The following is a 12,613-nucleotide window of genomic DNA, read 5'->3' on the forward strand; positions in this document are numbered from 1 at the left end:
AACTAACGAGAAACTGAAATCAAATTACACATTCTACAATTTCCAAACAAATTACACATTAGAAATAAACATGGAGTTTATCAAATCTGGACGCAATTCAGTCGACAAACCAAAAGTTGTGTCACGTCATTCGTACAACAAACTAACGAGAAACTGAAAGCAAAGAAAATAGCAATAGAACAAATACCTTATCAAGAAGAAGAAGAAAAATCTAAATATCAGTCACTTGGACTCATCCAATCCCAATCAGTATCATCAAAATCTGAATCTTCATCATTGTTATCTAAAGGCAGCTGTGTTTCTAAAATATGTAATGGCACATCCAAAATATCAGTAAAAGCATCTTCTCTAATCCAAGTTATAGGATTATCACTAGACGTTGCAAGTGAATCACCACTTATCAATTCATTAGGCTCTCCCCAAAATGTTTCTGCAACACTATCACAATTCTCATATTGAAGGTCAAATAAATCTCTAGGAACTTTTGCAATGACATAATAGAGTGCTTCTTCAATTGGGTCTTTAACATAAAATATCTGATGTACTTGAGAAGCCATGACAAAAGGATCATCTGGATAACAAAGTTTGTTGATGTTAACACAATTCAGCCCATATTCATCCTTCTCCACTTGAAACCAAACACACCTGAATAAAACCACACTAAAATAACCCCAATAATCAAGCTCAATGATCTCCTCTATAGCTCCATGGTAGGTGACGTCTCCAACAACAGGATTCGAATCCTTTGAACTTGCAAAGCTAGGGGTAAGTGCTTTTAAAGTAACTCCACTATTTTGAGTCTTACACCGAGCATCTCTTTTCCTAGTATGAAAACGATACCCATTGATGAAATATCCAGCATACCTCTTAACAACAGTGTTTGGTCCTTTTGATAGCCATAGAATATATTTTGGAACTTCTACATTTGTAATTTTTCCTTGAAACCATTGTGCAAATTCTTGACTATGGATTTTTTCTCTTGCCCATCTACTTACCCTTCTTCGACGTTGAATTAAGTCTTGATGTTCCCTACATAAAAAAATTATAATTTTAAAAACACAGTTAATCTCATATGCAAAAACAGATTCCAAAATTCAAAACAGACATGTGATTAAGTAAAAATAATTTACAACTTATTTTATATATTTCTCAACAATTTTGTCTTGGCAATTGAACAAAGCATATCGATGAGCTTGCTCTAGTAATTTATGATCTAAAGCAAATGCCTTCCCCTGTCTTTTTTTCTTCCCTCCAATAGGATGACCTATCTTAGGGAAAATAGGCAATGATACATCGATGGATGTAATTCTATCATCATTCCACCAATATCTACTAAATCTTGTCTTCACACCATCATGCATGTATCTAGAACAAAACACTAGGCATTCTTCAGCTAGATAACCTTCTGCAATAGAACCTTCTGGACAACTACGATTACGAACACTTGCCTTCAATATACACAAATCCCTCTCAACTCCATACATCCATCGGCAATGAACTGGGCCACCAAGTTTAATTTCTTCCACCAAATGTATGGGCAAATGCACCATTATATCAAAAAAAGAAGGTGGGAAATGCATTTCAAGTCGACAAAGTATCTCAACTATTTCTGCTTGCAATTTCTCTAGGTCCGCTAAGCTTATGACTTTACTGCATACACCTCGAAAGAAGTCACTGAACTTGATTAATAGAATTGCAATGGGTTTAGGCAATGTTTTCCTCACAGCAACTTTAATCAGAAAATGCAAGAGAAAATGAGCATCATGACTTTTATACCCAGAAATTTTCTTTTCCTTAAGCTGCACACATCGAGATATATTTGATGCACATCCTTGGGGTAATTTTGCTTCCTTTAAAACAGTGCAAAAGAGCATCTTTTCTTCCTCTGTCATTGAAAACCCTGCTTTTGCCAACTTAACTTTTCCATCAGCTAAGAAAATAGGTTGAAGCTCTTCTCTTATTCCCATTTCTTTCAAATCAAAGCGAGAATTCAAGTGATCTTTTGTCTTTCCTGAAATATCCAACAATGTGCCCAAAATACTATCACATATATTTTTCTCAATGTGCATGACATCTAAATTGTGTCGCAAAGTATTATGTTCCCAATACGACAATTCAAAAAATATTGATCTCTTTCTCCAAGGGCCATCATTTGCTTTCTTCTTTTGATTTTTTCCAAATACATTTTCAAAATCTGATAGTTCTCTTACAACTTCGGTTCCTGACAAACTAGAAGGTGCACCTCTTAACTCAACATGACCATCAAAAGACTTATCATCAAATCGCCATATATGGTTAGCATCTAAAAATCTCCGATGACCCATATAACAAGTCTTCCTACTATACTTGAGATATTGAGAAGAAGTTTCATGGTTACAAGAAGGACATGCTAATTTACCTTTAGTGCTCCAACCTGACAACATTGCATATGCTGGAAAATCGCTAATGGTCCACGTCAAGGCTGCACGCAAGAAAAAGGCCTGGTTCACACTTACATCATATGTTTCAACTCCATCCTCCCACAATTCTTTCAATTCCTTGATCAAGGGCTGCATATAAACATCAATATCCTTTCCAGGGGAACTTGGACCTGGAATAAGTAAGGACAAAAAGAAATATTCTGGTTTCATATAAATCCATGGTGCTAAGTTGTAATTGATTAAAACCACCGGCCATGTGCTATGAGAAATGCTCATAGTCCGAAATGGATTAAACCCATCACTAGTTAAACCTAATCTGACATTCCTGTGATCTTGTGCAAACGTAGAATGCAGAGAATCAAAATCTTTCCAAGCTTGGCCATCAGCAGGATGCCTCAGTTTTCCATCTTTAGGACGCTCAATCGCATGCCATCTCATTGCAGTGGCCGTTTCAGAACACATGTACAACCTCTGAAGCCTCGGTTTTAAAGGAAAGTATCTCAAGACTTTAGCTGGAACTTGATATTGGCTAGCAGAAGAAGAATCAGTATTATCGCCTTGGACATTCTTATCAAGTTTCCACCTAGATGCCCCACAAGTCAAACAATGACTAACATCTTTGTGTTGATCCCAAAATAGCATACAATCATTAGGACATGCATGTATTTTTTTCATAGTCGAGACCCAAATTCCTTATAATTTTTCTTACTGCATTAAAAGAATCTGGAAATTTTGCATCAGGAAAGGCCTCTTTTAACAACTCCAAGAGATCACCAAAAGCTTTATTACTTAATCCATTCAAGCACTTGAAGAGATATAACCGAATAGTGAAAGAAAGAGTTGTGAAATTCTTACACCCGGGATAAAGCTCTTGTTGCCCTTCTTTAACTAACATAAAAAACTTTATTGCATCGGCTGTCAGACCATCTGACATATTTCTAAAAGTATCCTGTTACAAATTTTCAATGTCATCTCCATCATCCATACTTATATCTTCAGTCACTTTTGGCACTTCGGGTGTGAAGCCTTCCCCATGAAAAACCATTGTGTATATCCTTTAACAAAACCATGATAAACTAAATGGCCATTCACCACGCTTCTTATTGCCCAATAACGATTCTTACATTTTATGCAAGGACAAAGAATCTCATCTCCTTGAGCTGCTCTTTCAAATGCTTTGTCTAAAAAATATTCTACTCCGGTAGAAAACTTTAGACTTGAATGGGGGAGAGCCATCCAACTTTTGTCATCAACACTTATATTTGCAGCAATCTGTTTTGAAAGAAGGTGAACATGTTAGGAAGAAAAACATCAAGATCAGTCTCAAAAACATCAAGGTGAAGGTGAATATGTTATGTAAGTGATTTAGGAAGTAGTTTTTGTAAATGTTTCTGTAGTTACAAACAAAAATCGAAATTGGCTAATTACAATTTACAAATGTTGCATTCTACATTTTGCTCTACAGGTACAAAGAAAGGAAGAAAGTAAAACTAGCATTTAAGAAATATATTTCATACTCTCACAGTAAAGAAAATTGAAACATACAAATTCAAGAATCAGATATTCCTAATCAGTTTGCCATTTTTCATGTTTATTATCTTTTTAGGGGGTTAAGCTTATATGGATTTCTCAACTAAATTCAAGAATCTGACATTCCTGTGGTCTTAATAATTAAGATAAAATCACAAGGAAGCAGCCCTTTGAGAGCTAAACAGATTAATACAATAACTTGAAGAGCTAAACAGATTTTTTTACAACACAATTCAAACACAAATTGCAAAGAAGACAAAGGAACACATCAAATTTCAGGTATTGAAGAAATGGGATTTCAGGTTTCTATTTCTAACTTGACAAAACTGATATGGATAACAAGATAATCAAAAAAGTTAAGAATACCCATTAATCCATCATGTATAACTTATATCAAAGCAGCAATTAAGTGAAGATTTCAGAAACAAAAGTTAACATTGAAGCCTATGACTTACCGGACTTCGAAATTCTGAGTGTGGCATTATATCAAACAAGTGGAGTGCACTACCTATACTCCTATGCAATCTTCAACTCCTCACATATCTGAGTGAAATGAAACCAGACAATAATGAAAATTTTAACTGAAATGAAAAATCAAAAATTAGACAATAATGAAACTTTAACTGAAATGAAAAATCAAAATTAGACAATAATGAAACTTTAACTGAAATGAAACCAAATTTAGATAATAATACTTGCTTACCAAAATCAGAGAATAAAAGCTTTAAGTGAAATGAAACCAAACATTAAGTTATTAACTAATTTTTTTAAATGAAATGAACTTCTATAATTTTTTTATGGTTTCATCAAGTTATTTACTGATTTTAAACTTTTACTGTAATTTTTAGTGGTTTATTGTTTATTAATACTTATAATATAGTTAAAAATGTAATTTGATATGATGTAATAAAGGCAGCAGTTTAAAAGTGTTGCTAGATTCAGTCCAACTGTTGCATTTGCTTATGCTAATGCAGCAGTTACCTATATCTGTTACCTTATGTTGCAAATTCGTGATTTTTGTTAATTTCTTTGCAACAGTTTTTAACTGTAACCTTTCTGTTGCCTTATACATACTATTGCAACAGTATTGAAAGTGTTGCCTTGCATGTGTTGCTGAAAGTGACTTATGTGGTAGTGTGTTTGTACTCATCATGGAATCTATAAAATTTCTTCGCATCTTATTATGGTGCTTTCATCTTTGAGAGATAGTTTACGTTCCGTCTGTTTTTTTTTATCCACATTAAAACTTATGTCATGTTTGTATCGAGGGGTGTATAGTTCTTCTCATCTCCTTTGATGTCTTACCTGTTGAACAGGGTGAACCTCAGGCTATCCTTATGTATGTGGCTCCTCCCTTTGGTTTTTGATTTTCGCTTCTCTTTTGGCTTCTCCTACTCAGACTCTTTGGCCTTTGCTTTTCATCAAATGATCTTTCTCCCTTCATCTAACACAAAGTACTTCAGGGCAATCCCCATCAGATTTGAGAAGGAAGATGGTTTATTTCTGTTAATTTGTCGAATCTCGTGCCTTCTCTGATGGATTCAATAGCCATGTCGCCATTAAGGTTGCCGATTTTCTTCGCCTCTTTATTAAACCTCTCAATATAGCTTTAGATGATTTCTCCTTCTTCTTACTTACAACTTATAAGAATACTAGTTGTAGTCATAGGTAGTATATTGGTAAGGAACCTACTCAAAAACTTATTAGAGAGTGAATATAATATTTAATAAATCGAGATTTTAACATGTTAAACCATCTTTGTGCAGTGCCCGTAAGCGTAGTTGGAAAGACTCGATAAATGACAACATCAATTACATTGAGCAATCCCATAATTGCATAAAATTTTGAAATGTGATCCTTAGGATCTCCTATCGCCATTGAAGGTTGACACTAACAACTTTATGTTGATAGGAATCGTCTCATCCAATATTTCAGCAGATACGGTGAACCCTTTAGCTTTAGGTCATTTAGATTCAGTTCTTCTGCCTTAAGCTTTAGAATTTTTTTTCTTCAAGGTCCTCTTCAGCTACCCAGGTGGCCTTGTTTCTATGAGGAGATTCACAGGATTCTCCCTTTTCTTCATCCCGGTCTCTCGCGCTTCCTCTCATGCTAGATGGTCTTGTCTGATTTGATTTTGGTGGCACTTTCTCGGTCTGCTTGCTCCTTGCTTGAACCTCTTCATCAACTTGCTCTCTGCGCCTACTTCGCGCATTGTTGACCTGGTCTCTCTTATCTTTCTTATTCTGAGCATTGTTTCCTTGGTCTCCTTCATCAGCTTGCCTGTTTCGAGCATTATTGCCCTGATCTTCTTGGTGCCTTCCTTTATCGCCATCTTCTCCTACTGGTATTTTCAGGTTTTGCCAATGGCGGTTTTGAGGTGGAGTCACATACTTCATTCTTTGGAGATTAACGTGTTCAACATGAGTTATGGTTGTGTTTCTGGCTTTCTCAGCCATCATAACTAGATTAGACTAAATTTGCACCAACATATTCATCAATGCTTGGTGATAAAAATCTGGAAAGACCACTGCAATAGTTGGTCCTCCAGATCCATTCAGTGGATGGAAATCATTTTTTACCCCTACATGTTCAATACGGTAACCATGGGTTACGTTTAAATTTAAAGGATTGCTACCTGAGCCACCTTTTCTTAGTGTAATTCAATGCCTGAGGTTGCTCTACCGGTAGGGAGCGCAAGTGGTAAAATAATTCCCGAGTTTTTCAGATCCATCGGTTGTTTATTTTTTAGGTTAGTCTCGTCAGAGTTCATCCTTCAATAAAATTTATTTGGTTTACAGAAAGCTTCTTCGATTTGAAGTTTTTTACATGCTTTCCCACAAACGACGCCAATTGATGGAGTCTACCTTCAAGCCGTGCTAACCTGCAAAACAGAGATTAAAACACTGATCAAAAGGTGGTTGTGCGATGCGCACTCTAATGCTTAAGTCAATAATTGTCCGATATAATAGTTTATGAGTTCATTGAGTATTCATAATAACGTGTTTTAATAGGCATACCTCACACTCTTTTTATAGTAGTAAGGGCATACTTAGTAGAGCCTTAATAGGATTAGGATTACTATTTCATGGTAGATATTCCTCTAGTTGAATTAGGACTCTCCAATAAATTTTATTGAAGGTTTAAGTCTTCTAAATGAATCTAGAGCCTTCTAAATGGACAAAGTTACATTCAGACAAGGAGTCCATATTTGGATAATATAAGATCGTATGTGAAGTTATCGGAGTGATGCTCTTTCTAAACCTTAAGGGCCTCGGTCTTAGTAAGGCGAATCTTAGAAGGTTCGCTTTAGTGGGGCAGATTTTTAGGGATTCGGCTGGTTGGTCATTAAGTTGATCACCTTTTTTTTGTAGGACTCGGATGTATGGATCTGGTATTGAACCATTGGGTCCGGTTTCCATCATGTATGATAAAAAGAGAGGAATTGAGCAATAACTTCAGCAACAAGAAACAACTGCATAACCTATCAACAACAACCATACTTTAGCAACAACGGGAATAAAGTGCAGCAATACTCATGTTCCCCGTAAAATCTGAAATGAAGTGCTTCAAATGGGACATAAGGCCACGTTGGGAACTCTTGAGACTTAACCTTTATGATCTTTGGAATTATTGCAATGGTAGTCAAGGTGGAGGATGCGAAGGAGTTCGTTGGTGCGAAATGCATAACTTGCGAACTAAACTTTAGAATAATATATTTATGTACTGTATGTGTAATATTATATGTTAAGATAAAAAAAAAATTGATGCATAACAATTTTATAAAAAATCACGAGAAGTGGCAAAGAACCGAAACTCTAAGCTTTCGCACAAGAAGTGGCTTACAAAGAAGTACACTAGAGGCTTACCCAAAGAGCAACGGAACAAAAGAACAAAAGATCAAACGTCCGGAAACAAAATACAATGCGGATTTCGAAAGAAATCCAAACCCGTATAAGGAAAACTTCTATTACAATTTTTAAAAAAGAAAACCGCCCGCATAAAACAGTTAAAAATAACTTCCTCAATATCTGAATAGATACTATCAAAAACCCTTCTGTTTCTTGTTTTCCAAATTTCCCAAAGGAAAAGATATTCGAGAATTTGTCAAAGGCTCCCATATCGACACATCGGGATAACGCTTTGCCACTGAATCAAGAAGTCCTTAAAAGAAAAAGGAGCAACCCAAACAACATCTAACTTCTTCAAAACACAACACCAAATACTCCGAGCAAAAGAGCAGTGAATGAATAGGTGAACTTGCGTTTCCAGAACCATACAAAGGGAACATGAGGAGTTATCAACCGGTATAATGAATCGTTTCACCAAAAAATCAAGGGTAGGAACCCTATCATGAAGAGCAAGCCATAGAAAGAATTTTATCCTTGGAGTAGCTTTAGAATTCCACATGTGCATGAACAGATTATAAACCTGCTGTCCCTCTAAAACCCGCCACAGAAGACATATTAGCAGTAGTAGAGACGCGAAGATAAATTATTACATTAATTATCATTTAAAATTATGTTTAAATTTATATTAAGCAAATCGAACCGATCCGAATGAAATAATGACAATTTTTAATTAATTGAATAAAATTAATGACTTATTTTGTATTTTATCCTTATGAAATTTATTTTCAAATTTCATTAAATAAAATCGAACCATAGTCACTCCTATCGGTATCGGTTCAAAAAAAGCGAAGAAAGGTAAACAAAAATTCTAAACGAAGTCGACGCAATTCCAACACGGCATCCACTTAAAGACAGTTGCTATATCTCCAAAAAACGTGGCTGCAACTTTAACTCCAAAAACAAACAAAAGACAGATGATGTGTCCCTTTTATTTTATTTTTGCATTGCATGGATTGGCTCTTTATTTTTATGCTTTCTTCCATCATTGCTGACTCACTTCTACTTTGTCCTATTCTCTGTCTACACGTTGTACTATTTCTAATTATCCATTAGCCGACTTTACTTTACATGTCATTTAGTTTCAAAAATAAAAAAGGATAATTACAAAGTCATTTTTGGTTACTTCAGAGAGGTTTTGGTGAAGGCACACTTGCACCATTTTTATACTTTAAATTTATATATGTAATTAAACTATACACGTTAACTGATAGTATCCAAAAAAAAAAAAGCCAAATATTTTAAAAAGATCAAACCTTTCATAAAAGTTTTACAAAAGTCCTGACCTTTTAATTTTGTCGATTTTGGCCAAAAATAAATTATTTGGTTTCAATTGTGGCCAACTCTCAATTTGATTTCAATTTGCCTATGTGGCGCCTATGTGACGCCTATGTGGCATGCCAAATATTAAAAGGTCAGGACTTTTGTGAAAACAAATAATCCATTTTTGGCCAAAATCGACAAAATTGAAAGGTTAGGACTTTTGTGAAACCAAATAATCAGTTTTTGGCAAAAATCGACAAAATTAAAAGGTCAGGACTTTTGTGAAACTTTTATGAAAGGTTTGGTCTTTTTACAATATTTAGCCAAAAAAAAACTATACATGTTGATATTTTAATATATATATATATAACTCAATGTATAACTTGATTAGGAATGGATAATATTAAACTAAATTTGATTAATTGCATAAAATTAATAATTTTAAATTATTTTAGTTTGAATATATTTCTTTTTTATTTAGTTCGGTTTTAATGGTAAAACAATTTTAATTCAATTGTGAAATAAATGGAACAAAAAATCAAGTGAACCCATATAGTGTAATGTGAAATATTTTTGAAATTTTTATAAGTTGTTTCAGTTTGATTTTTAAAATAGAAATAAAAATTTAATTCGACTTAATTTGATTTAAAGAGAATGCATATTTCCAATATTTATATGTAAAACTTTGATTTTTTTTTTTCACGTTGGCATTATTTTAGAATTGTGAGAAAATGTAAATTCAATAAATAGTTTCTTCAATTTTTTTATAAGAACATTTCTTATAACTGAAGTCATAACGTGTTACCAATTACTGTTTATGTATAGACTTTTTTATGAATTGAATAAACTTTTTTTAATAATATATTATTTCAGTTTTAAAGGATTATGACAAAATAAATATTATCAACTTCCAATTATACAAAAAGAAATAGAAACTATTTCACATATTCTTTATATAATTGTTTTTGACATTTCACATAAATAGAATATTCAATCTAAATTAAAGGATATCCATCACTTCATTTAGAATTAAGTTTATTGTAGGCAGTTTTGACTTACAAGTTGTACATTTGGATGGGCGGTACCCATGCGAATGGAGAAAATATTTATGTTGAATATTCTAACCAAAATAGGACCATAAATTAATTTTGAATCTTTGAAGATCCCACAAGAAAAATGAGTACGAAAAACAAGGGTAGATTATTAATATATATACTTTTTTGAATTTAACCTAATATTGTTAATGTATTACTCAAATTTATAAATATTTAAACTGAATATAGTGTTTTCGAGTAACTCTTACAATAAAGAAAAATATATTAATATACTTTGTCATTTATTAGATGACACTTGTTTTATTTTCTCAATTTTAATACAATTAATTGCAAATTTATGAAAAAGATAAGATAAATAAATATGAGAATATAGCATAATATGGAAACGGCATATTTGTGAAAAAAAGGAATATATAATATTGAGCTTTTAATAAAAAGATAAAATTCATTGATTTTAATAATAAAAAATCATCATTTTAATGACGTGTTATTATGTGATAAGTTTAATCCACAAATAACGTGATAAACATGAGTCTATCTAAAAAAAATTCGAAATTGCAATCAATTGAAGAAAAAAATGCTATCTTATATTAGACTAAGCCTCAAACTGCCTACACCACACAACACACACAACATGTGTTTTAGCTAGAAAACAAAAATATAAGTTAATAATCAGCCATGGTCCACGATTTTTACAGTTTCGATCATAAAATTCCTTAATATTTAAAACGATCACAAAACCTCCTGATCTTTGTGGCGGCGCTCATAAAATCCCCTGAGACAAGAAAAATCGACAATTTTTTTAAAAATAGTGATGTGGCGGCGACTTATTAGTGACATACCTAATAAAAATCTAACTCTATGTCAGGTCAAAAAGCCAAAATACCCCTAAAATTCAATTAAAAAAATTAAATTAACCTAACTGAATTAAACCCAATCCTATTAAATCGAACCAAACCACCCTAACCCACCCACTATTTTCTGCCCACCACCACCCGACACTCTCCGGCCACCACCCGTCGCCGCCTAAACGGCCAATTTTTTTCCGACCGTTCTTCATATCTGTTCAACGAAGAACAGACCTGGGTCTTTTTTTCGTTGAAGAGCAGAGACCCATATGAGTCCATTTCAAGTCTATATCTGCTCCATTTTTTTTCTTTGGTTAATTTCTTTTAACCCAAAGATTTCAGTTATTACCCTAAATATAGCCTTAAGGTTTCTGTTTTATTTGCTTTTGGACATAATCTGAGTTTTTAGTTCATTTTTGTGTTGTTTCAATTATAAATTTTTATTCTTGTGCTTTTGGATTATCAATTTTTAATCGTGGCTAGAAAAGTTTCTATAACTTTGAGGCACATTAGGTCATCATAAACAGCTAAAACACACATATCCATTGGAATTTTATCTTCACTATCACTTCTTTTATCATCTATAGTCATTTTTGAATCAAAGAGAACAAAGAACTCAAAACAGAGAAAAAAATAACAAAGTTGATATATTTTCTAGTAATGAATTTGAAAGTAATTGTTTTGAGTCTTTCTAGCAAAACTTAGATTACAAATAAAAAGAACTCAAAAAGATTCTAACTTTAAAATTGGTATGGATCAAAAGAAGAACTAGATAGAAAAGAAAAATTAAACAAAAATAAATAGAGCTGTACAATATTATGCAAATGAAAAAGAGATAGTATTGATAAAAACAAATACAAGGTGTGCTGGCCGTTAAGGCGGCGGTGGGTGGTGACTATAGAGTGGCGTGTGGTGGTGGGCGGAAAATGGTGGATGGGTTAAGGTGGTTTCTTTCAATTTAATAGGGTTGGGTTTAATTAGGTTAGGTTAGTTTAATTTTTTTAATTGAATTTTGAGGGTATTTTGGCTTTTTTGACCTAACACCTGACATGGGCTGATATAGGGTCACATTTTTGTTGAGTCTGAAATCAATAAGTCGCCGCCACGTCACCATTTTAAAAAAAATCGCCGATTTTTTTGACTCAGGAGGTTCTGTACGCGGCGCCACAAAGATCAGGGGATTTTGTGATCGTTTTTAAACATCAGGGGTTTTGTGATCGGACCCCCAAAAATCGGGGGCCATGGGTGATTATTAGTCGAAAACATAGATAAAACATAGAGCAAACGACAGATTGTGAAGCTGGCAAACAGATGATCAACATTATAAGCTTGCACACAGCAGAATATAAACTACAAACCCCCCCCCCCCCCCCCCCCCCCCCCCAACCCCCCAAAAAATCCCCAATAGCTTGATGTCTACTAGACAACCTGATTTTGATTATTCTTGTCTTTCAAGTTCACTTGTTTCCTTTCTTGCTTCAATTCATTGTCTCACTGAGCCTTCATGTTTCAAAGAAGCAATTCTTGATTCTCTTTGACAGCGTGCTATGGCTGAGGAGCTAACTGCTCTTCATCAAACTTATACTTGGGAT

General features: G+C 33.7%; 1 protein-coding gene across 1 annotated transcript; it reads right to left on the bottom strand.

Moving 5' to 3' along the window:
• Window positions 1-218: 218 nt before the first annotated feature.
• Window positions 219-3,354, bottom strand: LOC126678445 (uncharacterized). The gene is made up of 3 exons (XM_050373342.2): window positions 3,077-3,354; window positions 1,177-3,003; window positions 219-1,029 (listed from the first exon to the last, which is right to left on the bottom strand). The coding sequence occupies exons 1-3, from the start codon at window positions 3,352-3,354 to the stop codon at window positions 219-221; spliced, it is 2,916 nt and encodes a 971-aa protein (XP_050229299.2).
• Window positions 3,355-12,613: the final 9,259 nt, after the last annotated feature.

The sequence above is a fragment of the Mercurialis annua genome, linkage group LG4, assembly GCF_937616625.2.
Source record: "Mercurialis annua linkage group LG4, ddMerAnnu1.2, whole genome shotgun sequence".
NCBI lineage: Eukaryota > Viridiplantae > Streptophyta > Magnoliopsida > Malpighiales > Euphorbiaceae > Mercurialis > Mercurialis annua.